Below are 26,298 nucleotides of genomic sequence, written 5' to 3'. Positions count from 1 at the left end.
TGTAATTCTTTTCCCCACTTTCTGTGGTTCAGAAATGGCATTCTTGATTCAGAGGTCAAATCGTGTAGGTTCAGAAACCCCAGAAACCTGCGCATATTAATCAAGATGATATTCCAACACAGTGATAAGGTACTGCTGTTCTGTTCTTTCAGAGGTGTCACTAAACTGAGGCCCAGTCTGCATGCTCAAGTACATGCCAAAGATCCATGATACTATTTTGAAAGACAGAAGTGAAGTTTGCTTGTGTTTTGATCAATATGTGACGTTCAAAAATAAGTCACAAATACAGCTCTGAAGGACAGACATACTGAACTCAAAAATATAATCTGTTTCTCACTCTACAGACACTACCAAACCTTTCAACTTCAGTTTCTCCAGCACTTTCTGTCCCTATTTCAGATTTCCAGCATATGTAGTAGTTTGCTTTTGTTACAAGTACATGTGTATGGGACTCTTTTGGGTGCAAATTTACTGCTGTGTTTAGAAGAATGACTCACTTCAAAAAAGTACTTCAATGGCTGTACAGTGCTTTGAGACATCCAGATGATGTGAGCAGCGCTAATACAGCTACTCAGCATGGCATATTCAACATCAGAGCAAGGACAGACCAAAATCTCTGAAAGAAGGGTCACTCAACCCAAAATGTTCACTTTGATTTCTCTCCAAATTTGCTCCCAGACCTGCTGAGCTTTTCCAGCCATTTGCATTTTTGCTTAAAATCTCTGCGAGCATCAGCAAGCAAAGCTGTCCAAGAAGCTCCAATATTGTGACTCTTGGCTAAATGGTAGGAGGAAAAACGCTGCTGTAAATATTTGCTCAAGTACAGAGAAATTAAGAATTCAGATGCACAACTGTGCAGAACTCTTTCTTACTTACTTGTGGTAATTTTCTTTCTTTTCCTCCCGCCAGGTTTTATTTAACTGGTGAATTTTTACTGCTACGTATCTCTGCTCTTGTAGATCAAATGCCTATTCAAAAGATTCAAAATGGAGTAATTTTATTTTAAAATTGGGTCAACCTTCTGAACAAATGTTATTACCAATAAACAGCAGCAAGTATTTTTTACGCTGCAGAAGATCCAATTCCAAATTTTCACTATGACCAAAGCATGTTTGTGTGTAGTGACTGCTTTGTATAACTTCTCAGTGGACGTAAAACAGAAATTTGAGTCAGTTGAACCACTTTGAACTCCCAGAATACAAATTCCACCAAATTCCCTTTACTGTATTCAATTGTTCCTGAGACAAGTCAGTATCTTGGCTTCAAATATCCTTATTGGGAATCTGTTCAAACTGTTATCACTGTGTAAAGATATCTATCCTGGCACTCATCTTAAACACACTTCATGCAAACCTGACCTACGTTTTTTCCTTTCCATTGTCCCAGTACATCTGGTAGCGTCTTCAATTTCCCTACATCATAACAAATTTCTGCAAGGGCCCCTTGCAAACAGTCCACAGCATGACCTCAAACATACAGACACTATAGTTCAGGAAATAGTGTGTGTGGACGTACTTGTGAGAGTGGAGATGCCGTGTCATATTCTATAGGGAGCTCTGATGTAGCACAACATTTGCTACATGTAGCTAGATGGGTTCCATATGGACAAAGTATGCAACTGATTTCTCATTCTCATTGCTTGCTGCTGCTTTATAAAAATCATTGGAACAATATGATGTGAAACAATGGCAAAGATTAACATTTTGTTTCTGCCATAGACTGATTATTAAAATAACATTCCAAAAATATAACAATTGTAAGCACAGCAATGTACATTTTTACACCACTGGTTTGCATGTAGACTTTTGGTGACAATACAGTGGTACATTTTTCAGGTACCCTGATACATCTCGTAACAGACTGGTTCACACCTACATCACTTTCACTCTCAATTCACTATTGGGAGAACTGGCTCAGTAATGTTTCTTAGCATAAACCATGGTATCATTTCTTGTCACAGACTCGACATGATTGGTAAAAATATTCATCTCAATTTATTAGGGAGAGGAAATGCAGTACTAATTGTCACCAGAGACCCAGGCTGATGCTCTGAGGTCAGCTGTTTACATGCCACCATAGAAGATGGTGAAACTTGAATCAGTGAAAATCTGGAAATAAAAAACCTGGCCTCATAGTGACTGTGTAGCTAGTGTCAATTGTTGTAAAAACCCATCTGGTTCACCAGTGTTCCTTAGGGAAGGAAATCTGCCATTGTTATCTGGTTTGGCCTTCATGTGACTCCAGACTCATGTTTGACTCCGAACTGCCCTCTGAACCTAGCAAGTAGCAATTAGTGATTGTCCAGCCAGTGATGCCTCCATCGCATGAACTAATTTAAACAAAAGATCTCTGCACTTGAAGCAAAAATCACATTTATGAGAAGAATGGGCAATTCAGCCTATTTCTGTTGCAAATCTTGCTCCTATTCTTCTAATAAACCCTTCCCTAAGGATACCATGTAAAGATTACAAACTGTATTGCTTGCGGTAGTTACGAGCACATCATCATGCAGAGCATGCTGTGCCCTCATCCAATTACGGTGGTGAAATGGTTAAATCAGGAAATGCAATTTTACGGATAAAATATCAGAATTCAAATCCAGTTCAGATAAAGGTACGGAAATCTCCTCTCTGTGGTTTGGAAGAATCTTAATGAAATTAGTTTGTCTAATCTCAAAATATTCTGCATCGGAGATGAACCTAACCAGAAACTGCCTCTCCCGTGACACATTCACTTAAGAGCGATACAGCGTGCATCATGTAGTGCTTCAAATGGAAAGGGTTTCGTTCTCGACTGACAACCCATGACTGAAGGGGAAAGGTTTAAAAGATTTGAAAGAAATCCATGAGGGGAAATTGTATATTTTGTTATTCCCTTCTGTTCCTTATTGTAAGAACATATTGGATAAAAGATCAGCACAACATGAAAGGCCAAAGGGAGGGTACTCTGCTGTACTGTTCTATTTTAGCATACCTTGTATACTTCACTGAAGCCTCCTCGTCCCAACAGGTGCAGTAGCAAATACCTGTCATTTAACGTTGGATGATCTTTAAATCTGCAACAAGATGTTCATAGAACCAGATGAGTCAACAGAATAACCATCATCTATAGCACAATGTTTGTATAACTGTTTATAAGAAGTTTAGATTACATTAATGGTGAATGTGACGCCCTTATTCAAGGAGGGCTGCAAAAATAAACCTGGGAACTATAGACCAGTAAGCCTAAAATCTTGGTAGGTAAGTTACTTGAGAAGATTCTGGGAGATAAGATGGACATGCATTTAGAAAGACTGGATTTGATTCGGAGTAGTCAGCATGGCTTTATGAGTTTTTTATTTTTTTAGAATTTTTTGATGAAGTGACCAGGAAGGTTGATTAGGGCAGGACAGTAGACGTAGTCTATATGGATTCCAATAAGGCCTTTGATAACGTTCTACATGGTATGCTGCTCTGGAAGGTTAGATCACCTGGAATCCCGGGGGAGCTGACAAATTGGATATACAATTGATGGCAGGAAGTAGAGGGTAATAGTGGAAGGACGCTTGTCGGACTGTAGGCCTGTGACTTGCGGACTGCCTCAGGGGTCTGTGTTGAGCCCATTACTGTTTGTTAACCATATCAATGATTTGGATGAGAATGTCCAAGAAATGATTAGTAAGTTTGCAGATGACACTAAAATAGGCAGTATCGTGGACAGTGAGTAAGGTTAATGGATATTGCAGCAGAACCTTGATCAGCTGGGGAAGCAGGCTCAGAAATGGCAAATGGGTTTTAATATAGATAAGCATGAGGTATTGCATTTTGGAAAGTCAAGTCAATGTAGAAGTTCCATGGTGAAGGGTAGGGCCTTAAAGAGTGCAATGCAACAGAGGGATCTTGGAGTTCAGTTGCACGGTTCTCTGAAAGTAGAGTCACGGTAGACAGGGCAGTGAAGAAGGCTTTTGACACACTGGCCTTCATCAGTCAGGGCATTAAGTGTGGAAGTTGGGAAGTTATGTTGCAGTTGTACAGGACATTGGTGAGGCCATACTTGGAGTATTGTGTTCAGTTTTGGTCACCTTGCTGTAGGAAGAATGTTATTAAACTGGAAAGAGTGCAGAAGAAGTGTACAAGGAGATTGCCTGGACTTAATGGCCTTAGTTATAGGGAGAGGTTGGACAAGCTCGGACTTTAGAGTGTAGGAGACTGAAGGAGGATCTTATAGAAGTGTATAAAATCATGGATAGGGTGAATGTACTCAATCCTTTTCTCAGGATTGGGGAATCGAGGACTAGAAGGCATTCGTTTAAGGTTAGAGGGAAAAGAATAAAAGGGAGCGCGAAAGGCAACGTCTTTTTGACACAGAGGGTGGTACGCATATGGAATGAGCTGCCAGCGGAAGTGGTTGAGGTGAGTATATTCACAAATAGTCCAACGAATACAACAAAAGGGACTGAGTGAAAGCTAGGTAATTTGTCAGAGGAAAAACAAAAATTAGTCAGAAACCCTGAATGACAATGCTACATGATGAAATTGCAGACAGCTGAAAATCCAATGGTTTGCCTGACATCTCAGGAGAGTGGGGGGCATAACACCCAAAAAATAAACACAAAAGAATGACTTACTCATATTAAGAACAATATCCATAAACAAGTCAATGAAGTCACATTACTACCTGGCAGGCATGTCTTCTGTTTAAGTAATGCAAGTACACCACCTACAGGACTTCATGAGCATTGGCTCTATATCGAGCATACTAGAATTACAAGCTGCGCAAAACCCTGGTTAGATCATATCTGGAATTCTGAGACTAGTTCTGGGCATCACACCACAGGAAGGATCCAATGGTTTTGAGAAGAATGTAGCAGAAATTTAATAGAATGACTGCAAGGGTTAAATCCTGTGAGAAGGAATTACACAAAGCAGGGATGTGTTCTCGAATGTAGAATATTAAGGGAAATTTAATTGAACATTCCAAGAGATAGGGCAGAGAAAGAAAAAACTATTTTCACTGGCTACGGAGCCAAGGAAAAGGGGACATTTTCTTAAAAACTAGAGCCAGCCCATCAAAGAGTGAAATTAGGAATTTCTACACAGATATAGGACAGTAGAAGTTAAGAACTGTCTTCCACAAACAGCAGTTGATACTGGATCAATTGTTTATTTTCAAGTTGAATTAATAGAGTCATAGAGTCACAGCGATGTACAGCATGGAAACAGACCCTTTGGTCCAACCCATCCATGCCGAACTGATTTCCCAACCCAATCTAGTCCCACCTGCCAGCACCCGGCATATATCCCTCCAAACCCTTCCTATTCATATACCCATCCAAATGCCTTTTAAATGCTGCAATTGTACCAGCCTCCACCACTTCCTCTGGCAGCTCATTCCAGACACGTACCACTCTCTGTGTGAAAAAGTTGCCTCTTAGGTCTCTTTTATATCTTTCCCCTCTCACCCTAAACCTATGCCCTCTAGTTCTGGACTCCCCGACCTCAGGCAAAAGACTTTGTCTATTTATCCTATCCATGCCCCTCATAATTTTACAAACCTCTATCAGGTCACCCCTCATCCTTCGACTCTCCAGGGGAAAAAAAGCCCCAGCCTGTTCAGCCTCTCCCTATAGCTCAAATTCTCCAACCCTGGCAACATGCTTGCAAATCTTTTCTGAACCCTTTCAAGTTTCACAACATCTTTCTGATAGGAAGGAGACCAGAATTGCACGCAATGTTCCAACAGTGGTCTAACCAATGTCCTGTACAGCCGCAACATGACTTCCCACCTCCTGTACTCCATATTCTGACAGATAAAAGAAAGCATACCAAACGCCTTCTTCACTATCCAATCTACCTGCGACTCCACTTTCAAGGAGTTATGAACCTGCACTCCAAGGTCTCTTTGTTCAGCAACACTCCCTAGGACCTTACCATTAAGTGTATAAGTCCTGCTAAGATTTGCTTTACCAAAATGCAGCACCTCACATTTATCTGTATTAAACTCCATCTGCCATTTCTCAGCCCATTGGCCCATCTGGTCAAGATTCTGTTGTAATCTGAGGTAACCCTCTTCGCTGTCCACTGCACCTCCAATTTTGGTGTCATCTGGAAAATTACTAACTGTACTTATGTTCACATGCAAATCATTTATGTAAATGACAAAAAGTAGAGAACCCAGCACTGATCCTTGTGGCAATCCAATGGTCACAGGCCTCCAGTCCGAAAAACAACCCTCCACCACCACCACCCTCTTGTACCTTCGAGCCAGATCTGCATCCAAATGGCCAGTTCTCCCTGTATTCCATGAGATCTAACCAGCAGCGAAAAATCAGAATGGTGGGTCGCTTCCCTGGTGCCAGGATCAATGATGTCTCAGAGAGGGTGCAGAAAGTTCTCAAGGGGGAGAGGAGCCAGCAAGAGGTCATTCACACATTGGAACCAATGACATAGGAAGGGAAATAATATTTGGATTACTCCTGGTGCTACGAGCTAGTGAGGGCAGGAATAGGAGGATAGAGCAGATGAATGCATGGCTAAGGAGCTGGTGTAAGGGAGAAGGATTCACATTTTTGGATCATTGGAATCTCTTTTGGGGTAGAAGTGACCTGTACAAGAAGGATGGATTGCACCTAAATTGGAAGGGAACTAATATATTGGCAGGGAAATTTGCTAGAGCTGCTCGGGAGGATTTAAACTAGTAAGGTGGGGGGAGTGGGACCCAGGGAGATAGTGAGGAAAGAGATCGATCGGAGACGGGTACAGCTGAGAACAGAAGTGAGTCAAACAGCCAGGGCAGGCAGAGACAAGGTAGGACTAATAAATTAAACTGCATTTATTTCAATGGAAGGGGCCTCACAGGGAAGGCAGCTGTACTCAAGGCAAGGTTAGGGACATGGGACTAGGATATCATAGCAATTACAGAAACATGGCTCAGGGATGGGCTAGATTGGCAGCTTAATGTTCCAGGATACAAATGCTACAGGAAGGATAGAAAGGGAGGCAAGAAAGGGAGGCAAGAGAGGAGGGGGAGTGGCGTTTTTGATAAGGGATAGCATTACAGCTGTGCTGAAGGAGGATATTCCTGGAAATACATCCAGGGAAATTATTTGGGTGGAACTGTGAAATAAGAAAGGGATGATCACCTTATTGGAATTGCATTATAGATCCCCTAATAGCCAGAGGGAAATTGCGAAACAAACTTGTAAGGAGATCTCAGCTATCTGTAAGAATAATGGGGTGGTTATGGTGGGGGTTCTTAACTTTCCAAACATAGATTGGGACTGTCCAAATTGTGATGGGAGCGAATGTGACTGCTCATACCGACTTTGAGACTTCGGGGTCGGGTAGCCTGGTCGGACTGCCATAGCATTAAGGGTTAGTTTGGAGAGGAATTTGTTAAGTAGGAAAGGGTCGTGCGAGGGAGCCGTGGTTTAATAAGGAATTGGAATCCCTTGTTAAATGGAAGAGGGCGGCCTATCTCAAGATGAGACGTGAAGGTTCAATTGGGGCGATTGAGAGTTATAGGGTAGCCAGGAAGGACCTGAAGAGAGAGCTAAAAGCAGCAAGGAGGGGACATGAAAGGTCCTTAGTAGATAGGATTAGGGAAAACCCTAAGGCTTTCTATAGGTATGTTAGGAATAAAAGAATGACTAGGGTAGGAATAGGTCCAGTCAAGGATAGTAGGGGGAAGTTGCGTGTGGAGGCGGAAGAGATTGGGGAGACACTGAATGAATACTTTTCTTCAGTATTCACTCAGGAACAGGGCATTGTTGTCGATGAGAATACTGAGGCACAAATAAGTAGAATGGATGGCTTTGAGGTATGTAGAGAAGAGGTGTTGGAAATCCTGGAAAAGGTGAAAATAGATAAGTCCCCTGGGCCTGATGGCATTTATCCTAGGATTCTCTGGGAAGCAAGGGAGGAGATTGCAGAGCCATTGGCCTTGATTTTTATGTCCTCTTTGTCTACAGGAGTAGTCCCAGAAGACTGGAGGATAGCAAATGTGGTTCCCTTGTTCAAAAAGGGGAGTAGGGATAGCCCTAGTAACTATAGGCCGGTGAGTCTCACTTCTGTTGTGGGCAAAGTCTTAGAGAGAATTGTAAGGGATAGGATTTATGCACATCTAGATAGGAATAATGTGATCAAGGATAGTCAGCATGGTTTTGTGAAGGGCAAGTCGTGCCTCACAAACCTTATTGAATTCTTTGAAAAGGTGACGAAGGAGGTTGATGAGGGGAAAGCGGTAGATGTGGTATATATGGATTTTAGTAAGGCGTTTGATAAGGTTCCCCATGGTAGGCTACTGCAGAAAATACGGAGATATGGCATTGAGGGTGAGTTGGAGGTTTGGATTAGGAATTGGCTGGATGGAAGAAGACAGAGGGTAGTAGTTGATGGCAAAGTTTCTTCATGGAGTGCCGTCACTAGCGGTGTTCCGCAAGGATCTGTTTTGGGACCATTGCTGTTTGTCATTTTTATAAATGACCTGGAAGAGGGGTTAGAAGGTTGGGTGAGCAAGTTTGCGGATGACACGAAAGTCGGAGGAGTTGTTGACAGTGAGGAAGCATGTGGCAGGTTACAGCAGGATATAGAGAAGCTGCAGAGCTGGGCAGAAAGGTGGCAGATGGAATTCAATGTAGCTAAGTGCGAGGTGATTCACTTTGGGAAGAATAACAAAAAGATGGGGTACTGGGCTAATGGTCGGATACTTGGTAGTGTGGATGAGCAGAGGGATCTTGGTGTCCATGTACACAGATCTCTGAAAGTTGCCACCCAGGTAAATAGTGCGGTGAGGAAGGCATATGGCGTACTGGCTTTTATTGGTAGAGGAATTGAGTTCCGGAGTCCTGAGGTCATGATGCAGTTGTATAAGACTCTGGTACGGCCGCATCTGGAATATTGTGTGCAGTTTTGGTCGCCATACTATAGGAAGGATGTGGAGGCATTGGAACGGGTGCAGAGGAGGTTTACCAGGATGTTGCCTGGTATGGAAGGAAAATCGTATGAGGAAAGACTGAGGCACTTGGGGCTGTTTTCACTAGAGAAAAGAAGGTTTAGGGGTGACTTGATTGAGGTGTACAAGATGATTAGGGGGTTAGATAGGGTCGACAGTATGAACCTTTTCCCGCGTATTGAGTCGGGTATTACAAGGGGGCATAGCTTTAAATTAAGGGGGGGTAGATATAGGACTGATGTTAGGGGTAGGTTCTTCACTCAGCGAGTCGTTAGTTCATGGAATGCCCTGCCAGTAACAGTGGTGGACTCTCCCTCTTTATGGGCATTTAAGAGGGCATTGGATAGGTATATGGAGGATAGTGGGTTAGTGTAGTTTAGGTGGGCTTGGATCGGCGCAACATCGAGGGCCCAAGGGCCTGTACTGCGCTGTATTCTTCTATGTTCTATGTTCTATGTTCTAAGTGTGTACAAGAAAATTTTCTGATTCAGTATGTCGACGTACCTACTCGAGATGGTGCAAAACTTGATCTACTCTTGGTAAATAAGGCAGGGCAGGTGACTGAGGTGTTAGTGGGGGAGCACTTTGGGGCCAGCGACCAAAATTCTATTAGATTTAAAATAGTGATGGAAAAGGATAGATCTAAAAGTTGAAGTTCTAAATTGGAGAAAGGCCAGTTTTGACGGTATTAGGCAAGAACTTTCGAAAGCTGATTGGGGGCAGATGTTCGCAGGTAAAGGAACAGCTGGAAAATGGAAAGCCTTCAGAAATGAGATAACGAGAATGCTGAGAAAGTATATTCCTGTCAGGGTAAAAGGAAAGGCTGGTAGGTATAGGGAATGCTGGATGACTAAAGAAATTGAGGGTTTGGTTAAGAAAAAGAAGGAAGCATATGTCAGGTATAGACAGGATAGATCAAGTGAATCCTTAGAAGGGTACAAAAGCAGTAGGAGTATACTTAAGAGGGAAATCAGTACGGCAAAGAGTGGACATGAGATAACTTTGGCAAATAGAATTAAGGAGAATCCAAAGGGTTTTTACAAATACATTAAGGACAAAAGGGTAACTAGGGAGACAATAGGGCTCAAAGATCAAAAAGGCAGTCTTTGTGCGGAGCTGCAGAAAATGGGGGAGATGCTAAACGAGTATTTTGCATCTACTGTGGAAAAGGATATGGAAGATATAGAAGTAGGGAAATAGATGGTGACAACTTGCAAAATGTCCATATTACAGAGGAGGAAGTGCTGGGTGTCTTGAAATGCATAAAGGTGGATTAATCCCCAGGACCTGATCAGGTGTACCCTAGAACTCTGTGGGAAGTTGGAGAAGTGATTGCTGGGCCTCTTGCTGAGATATTTGTATCATCAATAGTCACAGGTGAGGTGCTGGAAGACTGGAGGTTGGCTAACGTGGGTGTCACTGTTTAAGAAGGGTGGTAAGATCAAGCCAGGGAACTATCGACCGGTGAGCCTGACCTCGGTGTTGGGCAAGTTGTTGGAGGGAATCCTGAGGGACAGGATGTACATGTATTTGGAAAAGCAAGGACTTGTTAGGGATAGTCAACATGGCTTTGTGCGTGGGAAATCATGTCTCACAAACTTGATTGAGTTTTTTGAGGAAGTAACAAAGAGGATTGATGAGGGCAGAGCAATAGATATGATCTATATGGACTTCAGTAAGGTGTTCGACAAGGTTCCCCATGGGAGACTGGTTAGCAAGGTTAGATCTCACGGAATACAGGGTGAACTAGCCATTTGGATACAGAACTGGCTCAAAGGTAGAAGACAGAGAGTGGTGGTGGAGGGTTGTTTTTCAGACTGGTTAACAAAATATAAAATTCATCAAATGGATATGGGACAAAGGCAGGCATCTGGAATTGAGCTACAGATCAGTCACCTCACCTGATGATAGAACAGGTTTGATTGCAGTAAACTGTCCACCGTGTTCCTGTTGAGCTCTGGCTCCATAGATTGGAAATGCCACTATTTTATAGCTGACCACATTACATAACCTCACTCTTGTAATATTACCGCCTAGAAACACAGCACCAGTACATTACCTTCAAACTCCATTCCAAATCATAACATTAATCCCCACTTGCTCATTAGCAATCTTAGAATGGCTGCAATACGGGCACTCATTATTTGGCCTGTTATGTCCACATTGGATTTCTGCAGGAACAACTCAGCTACTGTTACACCCACATCTTTTCCTCAAAGCCTCTTCATATCATGCCTCTTTAGGTAATTATGCAATTCCTTTCTGATAGTTATGATTGAATCTACCACCACAACATGCTCAAGCATTAGATTCCAGATCATAACGACATGCTCCATCTTAATACTTCTGCCATTCACCTTAGTTCATAAGATATAGGAGCAAAATTAGGCCATTTGGCCCAGTGAGTTTGTGCTGCTATTTGATCATGGATATGATCCTCACCCCCATTTTCCTGCCTTCTCTCCATTTCCCTTCAACCCATCATCAATTAAAAATCTGTCTAACACGTCCTTAAAATTACTCACTGTCCCAGCATTCACCACACTTTGGGGGTAGCAAATTCCACAGATTCACAACCCTTTGGGAGTTGTAGTTTCTCCTCAACTCTATTTCAAATTTGCTACCCTTTATCCTCAGGCCATGACCTCTCATCCTAATATAGAAGAAAGAACATAGAACAGTACAGCACAGTTAAGGCTCTTCGGCCCTTGATGTTGTGCCAACGTTTTATCCTACTCGAAGATCAAACTAACCTACATACTCTTCATTTTACTATCATCCATGGGCCTATCCAAGAGTTGCTTAAAATGTCCCTAATGTATCTGGCTCTACTACCACCACTGGCAGTGCATTCCATGCACTCACCACTCTGTGTAAAGAACTGACCTCTGACATCTCCCCTAAACCTTCCTCCAATCACCTTAAAATTATGCCCCCTTGTGATAGCCATTTCTGCCCTGGGAAGACATCTCTGACTATTCACTCTATTTAGGCCTCTCATCATCTTGTACACCTCTATCAAGTCCCTTCTCATACTTCTTCACTCCAATGAAAGAAGCCTTAGCTCCCTCAACCCTTCTTCATAAGACATGCCCTCGTAAGAAGGAGCATCCACAAGAGGAAGCATCAGCTCCACATCTACTTTATCCCCACCTTTTATCACCTTGAATATCTCAATTTGATCTTCCCTCATTCTTCTAAATAAATAAGAGTATAGACCTAAACTGTTTAATCTCTCTTCATACGACAAACCCTTCAGCTTTGGGATCAATCTAGTGAACCTCCTCTGAACTGCCTCCAAGGCCACTACATCTTTCCTCACATAAGGGGAGCAAAACTGTGCAGAATACTCCAGGTGCAGACTCACTAATGCCTTGTATAGTTGCAACAATACTTCCTTATTTTTATATTCTATTCCTTTAGCTATAAAAGCCAACATTCCATTCATTATTATCTCCTGTACCTGCATGCTAGTTTTCTGTGACTCATGAACAAGCACACCTAGACCCCTCTGTACCAGAGCACCCCAAAGTCTCTCCCCATTGAGATAATAGGTCACCTTCCCATTTTTCGACCCAAATGCATGACCTCACACTTAAACACGTTAAACTCCATCTACCACATTTTGGACCCACTCTCCTAACCTACCTACATCCATCTGTAAGGTTCTCATTGTAATTTATCGGCCTGCCTATTTTTTGTGTCATCCGCAAATCTGGCTATAGTGCTTTCTATACCTGTATCCAAGTTGTTAATGCAGTTTGTAAATAGATGGGGTCCAAGGAATGAACCCTGTGGCACATCTTGCCATCCAGACGAAACCCATTTATCCTGTAACCTCTTACCTTTAAAAGAGAAGATTTCTCAACTTATCTTCAACCTACATATCTCTCTCCCACATCCATATAACTGTTTCTGACATCTTTTATGCACCAACATATTCACACCCTTTCTAAACAGCAGTACCCAGAATTGAACACAATACACTGGCTGAGGTTAAACAAATTGTTTTTTTCTTAAATAGAAAATTCTTGTAACTGCATTGCCTCCAGTTACAAAGCCTGCAATCCTATATGTCTTCTTTATTACTTTGTCAACCTGCCCTGCCACATTAAAAGGTTTGTGTACACAGAAACATTTGTGCATATATACGAAGCCTGTTATGTGCCACTTGATCTACCTCATTCCCAAGAATTAGATCCTGCAAAGCCTCTTTGGGTTAGAAAGATGTGGACACAAAATTTTCTCCCGAACACACTTGAGAAACTTTATCATACACAAACAACTGCAGATGCTGGAGATCTGAAACAACACAGAAGTTGCTGGAGAAACTTTGTAGGACTGGCATGTATCTGCAGAAAGAAAATAGAGTTAATGTTTCAAGTTTAATGGTCAATGGACTGGTAACATTAACTGTTTTCTCTCCATAGATGCTGCTAGACTTGCTGAGTTTCTTCAACAATCTCTATTTTTGTTTGAGAAACTCTTCCTCCTATTTACTGTTTATGCCATCATTATCCCAGTCTGTAATAAGATAATTACACTATTAAATTCCTTGCAAATTTATTCCTCTATATCTTTTCTGTCAGTTAATGGCCTACACAATATACTATGTCCGTTGCTCAATGCGGTCTCCTCCACATCGGGGAGACAGATGCAAACTCACGGAGCGGTTCAGAGAGCATCTCTGGGACGCATGCACCAAACAACCCCACTGCCCTGTGACAAACCACTTCAACTCCCCTCAAGGACATGTAAGTCCTGGGCCTCCTCCACTGCCAAATCAAAGACACCTGCCTACTGAAAGAAGAACACCTTCGAGACGCTACAATCACACGGCATCAACATCGACCAGTTTCAAAATCTCCCCACTGCCCACCTCATCCCAGATCCAACCTTCTAACTTGGCACCGCCCTTTTGACTGACCTACCTGTCTATCTTCCTTCCCACTTATCTGCTCCATCCTACCCACCAATCTTTCACAATTACCTCCCATCTGCATCCACCTATTGCCTTCCCACCTACCTTTCCCTCCAGCCCCATCCCCACCTCCCCCCAATTTATCTCTCAGCCCTCTTCGCCGTCCAGGTTTCTGATGAAGGTCTTATGCCCGAAGCATTGACTCTCCTGCTTCTTGATTGCTGCCTGATCTGCTGTGCTTTTCCAGCACCATACTTTTTGAACCTGACTCTCCAGCATCTGCAGTCCACACTTTGTCCTACACAATATATCTAGCAGTGTAATGGTACCACTATTGGTTTCTTAGCTCTAACCCAATTGATTCTGTCCATGAACCGTCCAGAACATGAGGAGGTGGTGACATATGGGAACGTCACCCAACTAATAATCTAGAACCCAGCCGATAATTCTGGGCACAGGTTAGAATTTCATTAAGCTCAAACTCATTTTTGCAGACAGAATATAAGTGTTCTGCAAGCAATCACCCAGTCTGCATTTCCTCTCCCGACTGTACAGAAACCAGAGTGTGAGCAGCAAATGCAGTTGACCAGACCGAGTGAAGTGCAGGCAAATTGCTACTTCACATTGGGCAAATATGAACCGAGCTTCCGGATGCTTGCCACTTCAACACATCACTGTGTTCCCTGGCCAACATCTCTGTTTAGGCTTGTTGCAATGTGCAGCAAAGCTCAGTGCAAGTTGGAAGAACAGCATCTCATTTTCCATTTGGGGATCCTGCAGTCTTCGGAACGTAATATCGAATTCAATAATTTTAGGGCCTGAGCACCCTCTCTCATGTCCTTTCCCAAACTCCTTCAAAATAGTCCTTGTCATCACATTCACAAACAACCCACTGTCAGCTATTAATGATCCCCATTAGCAACTATTGATTTTCCCAGGTTGCCCATTACCTATTCCTTTGTCTACACGACTGCTCTCTCTCTCAGGGCTCCATCTCCACCTATCAGTTACTTCTTCACCACCCCACCTCCATCCCAACTTTTTCCTACCTACAATCAGTTCAGAAAGAGTCACCAGACCCAAAACATTAACTCTACTTTCTCTTCACAGATGCTGCCATATCTGCTGAGTTTCTGCAGAATGAGAGGACATGGAATGACACATAATGTACAGCAAATAGCAGGCATAGATTGGTAACAGAGACTTAGATCAAAGGAGGGCAGGATTGGGCACTAAATATCCTGGGATGTCAAGCTATTCAGGAAAGAGAAGGAAGGAAGGAAAGGGGAGGGAAGAGCACATTGTTTAAGCATATATTACATGGCTGAAGTGAGAGAATTTTGTTTACTGGCTCACAATGTATGGTTAGGTCAGCATTTATTGCCCATAAATCATGTGTGCCCAGAGGTACATGTAGGTCAGACCCGGTATGGTTGATTTTTCCTTCCCTAAAGGACATTAGTGAACCAGACAGGGTCTTTTTTATTTCAAAAACATCAACTGACACTGTTTAATGGTTACTTTTAGTCCAGCTTTTTAATACAGTTCTTATTGAATTCAAATATCAAAAAAAAAACCATGGTGGGATTCAAAGAACAAGAACAAAGAAAATTACAGCACAGGAAGAGGCCCTTTGGCCCTCCAAGCCTGCCATTGATCCACATCCTCTATTTAAACCTGTCACCTATTTTCTCAGGATCTGTATGTCTCCGCTCCCTACCCATTCATGTATCTATCTAGATATATCTTAAATGACGCTACCATGCCCGCCTCTACCAACTCCATCGGCAATGCGTTCCAGGCACCCACCGCCCTCTGTGTAAAGAACTTTTCACGCATATCTCCCTTAAACTTTTCCCCTTTACCTTGAACTCGTGACCCCATGTAATTGAGTCCCCACTCTGGGGAAAAAATGCCTTTTGCAATCAACCTCTCATGATTTTGTAGACCTCAATCAGGTCCCCCCTCAATCTTGGTTTTTGTTGTGAGAGTAATCCTAATCTACTCAACCTCTCTTCATTGCTAGCACCCTCCATTCCAGGCAATATCCTGCTGAACCTTCTCTGCACCATCTCCACAACATCCACATCCTTCTGGTAATGTGGTGACCAGAAGTGTACGCAGTATTCCAAGTGTGGCCGAACCAAAGTCCTATACAACTGTAACATGACCTGCCAACTCTTGTACTGAATACACCATCCAATGAAGGAAAGCATGCTATATGCCTTCCTGACCACTGCATCGACCTGCATTGCCACCTTCAGAGTATAATGGACCTGAACACCCAGATTTCTCTGTACATCAATGCTCCCCAGGGCTTTTACATTTACCGTATAGTTCACTCTTGAATTGGATCTTCCAGATGCATCACTTCGCATTTGCACGGATTGAACTCCATCTGCCATTTCTCTGTCCAACTCTCCAATCTATCTATATTTTGCTGCATTCTCTGACAGCCCCCTTCACTATCTGCTACTCCAACAATCTTAGTGTGATCTGCAAATTTGCTAATCAGGCAACCGATATCTTCCTCCAAATCACAAACAACAGTGCACCCAGCACCCCTGTGGAACACCATTGGTCACGGTTCTCCATTTTGAGAAACTCCCTTGCACTACTACTCTCTCTCCTGCTGCCCAGTCAGTTCTCTATCCATTTAGCCAGTACACCTTGGACCCTATGTGACTTCACTTTCTCCATCAGCCTACCATGGGGAATATCATACGCCTTACAGAAGTCCATGTATATGACATCCACAGCCCTTCCCTCATCAATCAACTTTGTCAGTTCCTCAAAGAATTCTATTAAGTTGGTAAAATATGACCTTCCCTGCATAAAACCAATGATAAGACCATTTCCTTCCAAAGAAAATACAAAGATTCAATCTCATGTGCCCAGAATCTCTGGGAATCATGCCCCAGCAATTTCTATTTTGGTTTCAGATTTCCTAGTATCCAAAGTTCTTTATTTTACTTTTCCTTTCATTCTGACTCTGGTGTTGTTCACATTGATTTTTAAACCAGGCTTTTGACAAGGCTCGACATGATAGATGAGTATAAAAAGCATAATGAAGACATTTGTACAGTTGTGTGGTTGACAGTGAAGAGGAAAGCTTTAGACTGCAGGAAGATGAAGATGATCTGGTCAGCAGAACAGAAGAGTAGAAAATAAAATACAATCCTGAGAAGTTATGTTATGGGAGGTGTAACAAGGCATGGGATTACATACTAAATGGGTATAGAATCTTGTGGAGGAACAGAGGGGTCGTGGGGTGTAGGCCCACAAATCCTTAAAAGGTAACAGGAAAGATCGATAAGGTAGCTAAGAAGCATACAGCATGCAATTCTTTATTATCTGAGGTGCAAGGAGGCAATGCTGAAATTATATAAAGCACTGGTTAGCTGGTTGCTAGATTAAAGCTTTCATTCTGGTCACCACATTGCAGGAGGGATGTGACAGGACAACATCAAGTTCAGGTGAAACGTATGAAAATGTTGCCAGGAGTTAAATTTTAGCTATGAACAAAGGTTCAATAGGCTGTGGTGTTTTTCTTTGAACAGAAGTGGTTGAGGGGTGACAATTGAGATGCATAAAATTGTTTGGGGTCTAGTCAGCACAAACAGTGAGAACATGTTTATGTTAGCAGAAGGTCAAAATACAGATTGAAAATAAATGGTAGAAGAATTGATTAGATAGGATATCCTTTCAACCAGGTGATGGGGACTTGGATATCTATTTGAAAAGCTGTGACTTGCAGCACTAGCAAAATAGTGCAAACAGGTGCAATTAAGCCAAGTAGCTCATTGGCCAGCACAGATGAGTTGAAGGGCCTTCTCCTGTTGCAAACCTCCTCTAAGTTCTAGGGCTTCCATGTTGTTGTAAAATCTTTCTGCTCCTTATTTTCCATTTACAATAGTTCAGCCTAGTTTTCAAAGCCTTGACTAGCTTGTTGAATTGTTCCTAAAAGCGTCTTCATCGGTTCTAACCTCTGTTTAGGTGCAACCTACCTTCTTGAAAACCAGTCCCATTGTCCAAAGATTCAGAAACCATTCCTTGATTACCTTGAAACTATTAACACTGTGGGAGTTCCTTCATTGCAGTGACTCCAGAGGCTCACCAATGTCAATTATAGACAACCAGCGATGGCAATAAATGCTGATCTTGGAGTGCCCACACCCAAGAATAAATCAAATTAAACAAATGGGCATTCAGATCAGGTTTTACGTAGTGCTTTCACTTGTTTTAATTAAAAGTGAACTTTTTTTTTTAAGGTTCGAGGGGGATTGAAATGGATTTTTAAAAAAACTAAAATGAGTAAACTTATCTCAGTTGTTCCATATATACTGCAGCCTCAAGATGTAGTGAGACCAAGCCAACAGTGAAATGTGAGAAAGGTACCTCCCTCTCTCCATAAAGTCTAGTCAGAAGTCACATGACACCAACAGATTTATTTAAAATCACAAGCTTTTGGACTGCTGCTCTTTCGTCAGATGACTTCTGGCTTTGTCCACCTCAGTTCAACACTGTCATCTTCACATCATAAAGTACATATTTGAGAGACAGTGATAACTTACTGTGAATTATCTTCATTGTGTATCCTCTTCAGTTCCCTTATGTGTAAATTGCGTACTCGTTCCAACCGCTCTAGTTCTGCTTGTATCTCTGCCTCCTCCTAACGCAAGGAAAAAAAAGGTTAAGAAGGAAAGATCACAATCCAAATAAACTATGCCCAATGCAGACAGAACAATACATGTTGCACTGAACACAGCAACAAAACTCAAATGAAGCAATAAATAGACTTTAAAATAACTGCATTTTGAAATTTTCTAGTTAATTTGAAAGAGATAATGTTGATTTCGCCAACTATTTGCTGCACAACACTCAGCCAAAGTCAGTTAAGGAGAATCAATCCAACTGAAAACCCCTACATAAGGCATCAATAGAAGGCCCTTTCTTTAGAGTACCAGCAGCAAGAAGAACTATCCCGACTGCAGCTTGGCAAACAGCACATTTGCAAACAAAATCAACAGGAAGAGGAGAAAAAAAGCTAGTTCATCCAGTCTGCCCCACAGAACAATGTCTGACCAAGACTGGTTCAGTCCAAGGTGTACCACAGCACTGAGCCAATTGGAGCAGGAAGTTCCATGCATTTTGTACCTAGTGAACTTAAGTAGTTAGCAGGAGTGATAGTTCTCTTCCAGCTGTGCTAGAAAGGATTTTCCATGTGGCAGCAGGAAGAGGAGGAGCAAGGTTAACTGCGGTGCTCGCTACATTCATCATTCAGACTCAGTTGTCACTTGATTGAAGTACCAGAGGATGCCAATACAAGGAGAACAGTGTTCCAGTAAAATACTGCTCTTATTGTTAGATGTTCTTAGTACTTTAAGGTGTCTTGGTGAGATCAGAACAAAACAATTGAACTGCACAGATTTTCAAACTTCTCTATTCCACAGAACCCTTAAACACAGAAAACACACACACTCTCCCAAAGGTCCCTGTCCTGACTCCATAAAGCAACAAAACAAAACTGGCAGATTTCTCCATACACAAATATAAAAATCAGAACTGTTCATTGCAGTTTAATCTGGATTTAAATTTTTCTTCACAGGTGTTAGAAAGAGGAAAGAAACAGACTGAATCTATCTTTGAAGCAGTGACCCCCTTTTGGACCCCAGTTTGGAGAAGAACATAATCCTTTGGCACAGGTTGAAAGCTTAACAAACCTTCTTTAAATGGCCTAATCTTAGTTTGAAGATTTCTTCCTGTTCGTGGTATTCTGCTAAAGTCAAGCTGCAAAAATGAAAAACAAGTTAATAGATTTCTGCTGAGATTAATTCTGGCATCACAGATTACAGCACATCCTTGAGAATTTTATGTTGAAACATTTTCACTCAGGGTTTAAAAACTATTCAGGACCATTTACTTAGCAAACTTCAGGCTTGGTGAAATGCACTATGCCTCAAGATTTGGTCTCATTCAAAATAAACTGGTACAGAGGAACCTCGATTATCCAAAAGGGACCTCAAGGTGCTGATAGAAACATTACGTCAAAGATCTGTTTCAACCATGATTGCGTCTTTTGTTTACAGATACAATGATTAAAAACAAACTCGGCTCACTGAAAAGCTGCCAAGAACAGTCCGAGACAGTCCAGGCACCCTCTCTAAATGACTGACCTAACATTCTCTCTCTCTCTCTGTCCACCCACACTTTCCCTGGAGGTCCACACAGAGATACTTTAAATCCCCTTCCCCAACTAATCTCTCCTGCATCATCCTGTACAGGATAGAGGTGGAACCTATATAAAATTTCTATGTGCGTGTGCGCACACCCTTGCACTCTATTTGGAGGCAGCAGCAGTCTTACTGTTGGTGTATGGTCCGGCTGCTGAGGAAAGGGGGCGGGGCTGCGGACGGGTCTTAGATAGTGGGTGGGAATGAATGGGTGGGCAGGGTTGGGAGAGGAGTAGGGACAGCGGGGTTGGATGCAGGCAGGGGGGCGGGGTGGGCACGGATGGGGTTGGGGACGAGTGGAGCGGACGAGGTTGGGGGCGGGCAGGGGTGGGGTGGGAGCGGACAGTGTTGGAGGCGGGCGGTGTGGGAGCGGATGGGGGCAGGGTGGGGTGGAGGCGGACGGGGTTGGGGGCAGGCATGGGGCGTGAGCGGGCGGATTTTGGGGTGGGGTGGGAGCGGACAGTGTTGGAAGCGGATGGTGTGGGAGCAGATGGGGGCAGGGTGGGAAGGCGGGGTGGAGGCGGACGGGGTTGGGGGCAGGCACGAGGCGTGAGCGGACGGGTATCGGGGCGGGTGGGAGAGGACGGGGTTGGGGGTCGACGGGGAGTCGGGGTCTGGCGCACAGTGTGCTTTTGCCTAATCTCTTGAAAGGGGAGCAGACTTCACAGAAAACTCTGAGCCCCAGAGGAAATCAATTAGCCAAATAATCAATTATCCAAATGAAATAGTGCCTGCCCATCACGTTTGGATAATTGAGGTTCGTCTGTAGATGGTTCGTTATGCACGCAAGTTTCCGGTTTGCCTTCCACCTGAAAATCAGCACCTCTTGACAAGGTAGCACTCTCTCAGTGCATTAAAAAAACCCAAAGGTAGTTCCTCCACCAGCTGTGATTGCAGACAAAAAAACGTGGCTTGATCTCAAGTAATAACAGTATATTGAATGGCTACTTTTTACGTAAAACTCAATAAAGCTACACAATTCCTCCCAACTGTTTTGGAAAATATCACAATTCCCCATAAAGAAAGTGAATACAAAAGCACATCTGTATTCCTTGTTACTTGCCATATTCAAAAAGATATGATTACTTTTTAAACAGAAACCTAAAGGAAATACAATTTTAATGAATTAGATCAAGTTTGATGTGTAAATTACATTTTTTGATCTTCACTAGCAAACCAAGGCATTCCTTTTTAAAATTACCACAAATTGTATGTGGACAAGAAAGAAAGATTAAATCACCTTGTAAGTTCAATAACATCAACCATGAAAAGAATATGATGACCCTCAATTACAAACACTATGTCGATATTTTTCTCTCAACAATAAATGTGAGTGTAGTATCCAGGGACTTCTGATAAAATTTCAAAACTAAAAAATGCTCAATTGCTATTGGTAATTTCAAAGGATTTGATGTAAATTCATACCACATATGATAAGAATTTATAGCATAGAACAATTGAATGGAAGCTACCAGGTGCTACTGGAGTGCGAAGGAAAAGAAGAGAAAGGACAACAACCTTTCAAACATTGGTGGCTAATTTGACAGCAACATGACCAAGGCCATCTTGTCTTTCCAGGCAGAGATGGTGGCACAGAAGATGTAACAGAAAATTTATGACATGAGCAACATTTTCTAACTGCTTTGTTAGGAATTCTTCTTCATTAATTTTTGATGTAATTTTGAGGGGTTCATGCCATCTGGACAGTCTACTACTTAAATTAAATCTGTTATAAAAAACTTTCCCCACGAGGTCCCAAGGCACCTGCATGACAGGAGGTATGAACTCTAGTAAATATTCTTCATCAGGTGGCATCTGCCTATGGCAACTTTAGTGAACAAATTATTTTGTTGCAAATACAACTTAAATATCCAGGAATACTTCGTTTCAAAGCAGAATTCGGCCAACAGATGTTGCCAAGCATCCAAAGTGGCTCAATACAAGTTGCAAATGTTTTATGCCAATTTTCCAGGAATACAGGTAAAGATAGCTACAATTAGGTCTGTTATCAAATGCTGTCAAACTGATGCACTGTTCATTGGGACTCTGAAAAGCTGCTCATAAAATGACTGCCATTTCTTCCTTGCACATTTTTTCAACAGAGATGCAAAGATGAGAAACCAGGTCTGTTTTCAGCCCAGTTATGACTATTTATCCATTACCAAGGAACAGTGGTCACGAACATCCATTCCTTGTTGTCTTTTGTAATAGCAGACATATTTATAGGAGGAGGATTTCAAGACTAAGTGCAGACTCTGAAAGCCATCAGGTAAGTAGGACAAATTCAGCAACACTGAAAGATGATTTAAAAAAGACCAGAAGGGCCAATTAATTGACTGTACAGCTGAATAGTCACTTTAAGATCAATTTGCTTGCAACCTGACTCACGTCTCGTTTTCTGCTCCGTTTGCTTTGTTCTTCCTCTGTTTTTGCTCATTATTTGTAGGTGGCATCTGACACATGGCTGCTGGTTTCCGTTTTGCTAACAGCTTCCTTTGTCGCTCAATCTCCTCTCGCTGGGTGTTTATCCGCTCCTGCTGTCTGCATAACAAATAAAAAATTAAAGTGGTGCAGAAGCAACTTGGAGGGAACACCATAGGCAAGGAAATTTTGGCAGGATTTGCTTAAATAATTCAACTCTGTTAACAAGTTTTAATGGACCAAACATGGTACATCTGCAACCAGCCTCAATTGCAGAGTCCTCCATCTTTCATGCCTCCATGCACTTGTAGACACACACACACAAACATGCTAGACATCATCAAGGAGTGTTCTCTTCACAGGCTAATTAGTAATCATCTTAAATTCAACATTTTCTTTGTTTTGGGGATTAAAATAAAATTATTTGGATATGAAATAGGAGGGATAATGAATAAGTTTGTAAATGACACCAAAATTGGAGGTGTAGTGGACAGTGAAGAAGTTTACCTCGGAGTACAACAGGATTTTGATCAGACAGGACAATGGGTTGAGGAGTGGCGGATGGATTTAATTTAGATAAATGTGAGGTGCTGCATTTTAGAAAGGCAAATCAGGGCAGGACTGATTACTGTAAGTTCCTGGAGAGTGTTGCTGAACAAAGAGATCTTGGAGTGTAGGTTCATAGTTCCTTGAAAGTGGAGTCTCAGGTAGATAAGAAAGTGAAGGTGGCGTTTGGTATGGCTCCCTTTACTGGTCAGCGCATTGAGTATAGGAGTTGGGAAGTCATGTTGCTGCTGTACAGGGCACTGGTTTGGCCACTTCAGGAAAATTGTGTGTAATTCTGTCTCCCTCCTATAGGAAGGATGTTGTGAAATCTGAAAGGTTTCAAAAAAGATTTATAAGGATGTTACCAGGGTTGAAAGGTTTGAGCTATAGGGAAAGGTTCGGTAGGCTGGGGCTGTTTTTTCTGGAACGTCAGAGGTTGAAGGGTGATCTTACAAAGGTTTATAAAATCATGAGGGGCATGGATAGGGTAAATATACAAGGTATTTTCCTTGGAGTGGGAAAGTCCAGAACTAGAGGGAATAAGTATACGGTGAGAGAGGGTAGATTTTAAAGGAACGTAAGGGGTGACTTTTTCACGCAAGGGTGGTGCGTGCATGGAATGAGCTGCCAGAGGATGTGGTAGAGGCAGGTACAATTACAACATTTAAAAGACATCTGGATGGGTACATGAATAGGAAGGGTTCAGAGGAATATGGGCCGGGTGCCGGCAGGTGGGACTAGATTGGGTTGGGATATCTGGTCGGCATGGACGGGTTGGACCAAAGGATCTGTTTCCATGCTGTACATCTCTATGACGCTATGGTTGGCATGGACAAGCTGGACCAAAAGGTCTGTATCCGTGCCGTATACCTCAATGACTTTAAAATGGAACAGAAGAACAAAATAATATGTATATTCTTACAGGGCAATGAGATTTTTAAAAATCTGATTATGGGATGTGTCATTATTGGCACGACGAGGATTTTTGTCCATACCCAATTTCCTTTGAAAAGGTAATGGTGATAAGCTACCTTTGAACTACTACAGTCCACTTGGTGTACACACATCCACAGTATTTGTTTTGGAAGAAACATCCAGGATTTTGACCCAACAATGGAAGAATGGCGTTATAGTTTCAAATCAGGATGATTGGTGGTGTTGCCTTCAATCTGCTGCCCTTGCTCTTCTCAGTGGCACAGGTTACAGGTTTGGGTGTTGCTGTTACAGAGTCAGTGTTATACAGCACGGAAACAGACCCTTTGGTCCAACTCGTTCATGCCGACCAGATATCCTAAGTTAACCTTGTACCATTGCCAGTATTGTTCCATATCCCTCTAAACGCTTCCTATTCGTATATCCATCCTTTAAATGATGTAATTGTACCAGCCTCCGCCACTCCCTCTGGCAGCTTGTTCTATATATGCACCTACCTGTGTGAAAAAGTTGCCCCTTTACATTCCTTTTAAATATTTCCCCTCTCACCTTAAACTTATGCCCTCTAGTTTTGGACTAGCCTACCCTGGGAAAAAGATTTTAAAAATTACACAACACCAGGTTATAGTCCAACAGGTTTAACTGGAAGCACTAGCTTTCGGAGCGCTACTCCTTCATCAGGTGATTGTGGAGCACACAACTGTAGGACACAGAATTTATAGCAAATGTTTACAGTGTGATGTAACTGAAACTATACATTGAAAAATACCTTGATTGTTTAAGTCTCTCACCTGTTAGAATGATCACATTAGTTTCACTTCTTTCATATGTAAATCACAAAACCTTTTTTCAAAAGTTACATTCTCAAGTGAACTTTAACAATTGGTGTCAGCCCAGATAATGTGTTAAAGGTGTTAGCCCCCTGTGTGCTGCAGTCTGTGCCAAAATGTTTAGATTGATTCTAATCTAAAAAATGAATTAACAGAATCTTACATGGATTCATGTGGTTTCTGAACAAAGTACAATGTAACTGTGTGTGTGTGGGGAGTGGGGAGTTGAGAGTGTCTGTGAGAGAGTGTATGTGTGGGTGTGCCCGCGTGTGTGTGAGTGTAAAGGGGTCTAAGTCTGTGAGAGGGTGCATGTGTGAATGTGTGTGTCTGTAGGAGTGTGCATGGGTCTGTAGGAGTGTGCGTGTATCTGTGGGAGTGTGCTAATGGTAAAGGCAATGAATATTTAAATGTGGAGCACTAATCAAGCAGGCAGCTTTTACTTAGATGAGATTGAGCTGGAGTGTTATTGAAGCTGCACTCATCAAGCCAAGTGGGGGAGCATTCAATCATACTGACGACTTGTACCAACAACCTTTCGAGAGTAGGTTGTGAGTTACTTGACACAGGTTACGTAGGCTCCGACCTGTTCTTCCCACCGCAAAATTTATATGCCCTTCCAGTTAAGTTCCAAATCAATTATTACTTCCACCAAGTTGAAAGTGGGAGCAACAGGCCAGGGTTTGTTCAAGCTTATCAGCTGCTGATCCAGAAAATGTGGGATTGTGTGGCAATGGGAATCCAATTTCTACCTGCAATTGATGCTAGTATGTTTCTTCTTTAGATCCTTCATCTAAAAAGGTTTATTTATTTCCGTTCTGCTCTAACTCAGTGAGTTATTTTATTTTATCAGTCAACCCTCTTCCCTACTCGTTGTAATTTTCTGGTGTCCTTTATAAGTCTCCTTCTTATATCTGTATTTCTGCAACTTGCCTTTCTTACTCGTCCTCTGATGACTTCGGTGATTATTCATGGAAGGATTACATGCCTTTGAGGACTTATTGACAGTACAATTTTTCTGCATATCTTCTTTTTAGAAACCATTCAGCTCTCGGTACAAGATGTTAATACATCAAAATACCAAAAACATGATTGCTCAATTTCCTTCCTCACCACAGTCTTATCTGTCCAGTGGAATATCATTGGCTGCAGACTTTTAATACTTGAACAAAATGCCAAACATAATATTATTCTTCAGCTCTCAATAGGAAATCACTACACAGCAGATTCTACATATTCTGTAGTGCACACCTGACTTTCAAGGCAAAGTGAGGACTGCAGATGCTGGAAATCAGAGTCTAGATTAGAGTGGTGCTGGAAAAGCACAGCAAGTCAGGCAGAGGAGATGACCTGGGGGGTTGCAGTGAGAGAGAGACTCACTGAGATTCTTGTGGAGAGAGGAGGAAAGGATGCCAACCTTGAAGAAGTTCTCCTCTGCCACCTTCTCCCCAGCCTCACCCCCCTCCCTTATCTCTCCACCCTGGAG

General features: G+C 42.3%; 1 protein-coding gene across 6 annotated transcripts in view; it reads right to left on the bottom strand.

Annotated features, from left to right (window-relative positions):
* Positions 1 to 26,298, bottom strand: part of tlk2 (tousled-like kinase 2) — a 207,382-nt gene that overhangs the window by 56,863 nt on the left and 124,221 nt on the right. For all 6 annotated transcript variants that reach the window (XM_043675313.2, XM_043675314.2, XM_043675317.2 and 3 more), the window contains 5 exons: positions 22,474 to 22,626; positions 19,576 to 19,642; positions 18,427 to 18,524; positions 2,974 to 3,055; positions 877 to 968 (listed from right to left, as the gene is read on the bottom strand). In XM_043675313.2, coding sequence (XP_043531248.1) covers positions 877 to 968; positions 2,974 to 3,055; positions 18,427 to 18,524; positions 19,576 to 19,642; positions 22,474 to 22,626 — 492 coding nt within the window. The remainder of the gene's footprint in view (positions 1 to 876; positions 969 to 2,973; positions 3,056 to 18,426; positions 18,525 to 19,575; positions 19,643 to 22,473; positions 22,627 to 26,298) is intronic.

Source organism: Chiloscyllium plagiosum, unplaced genomic scaffold (genome assembly GCF_037043375.1).
Source record: "Chiloscyllium plagiosum isolate Xiang-an unplaced genomic scaffold, Cpla_swu_hap1 HiC_scaffold_32, whole genome shotgun sequence".
Classification (NCBI taxonomy): Eukaryota; Metazoa; Chordata; class Chondrichthyes; order Orectolobiformes; family Hemiscylliidae; genus Chiloscyllium; species Chiloscyllium plagiosum.
Note: the sequence above shows the minus strand (reverse complement) of the source record. Positions and strands in the feature narration are given on the sequence as shown.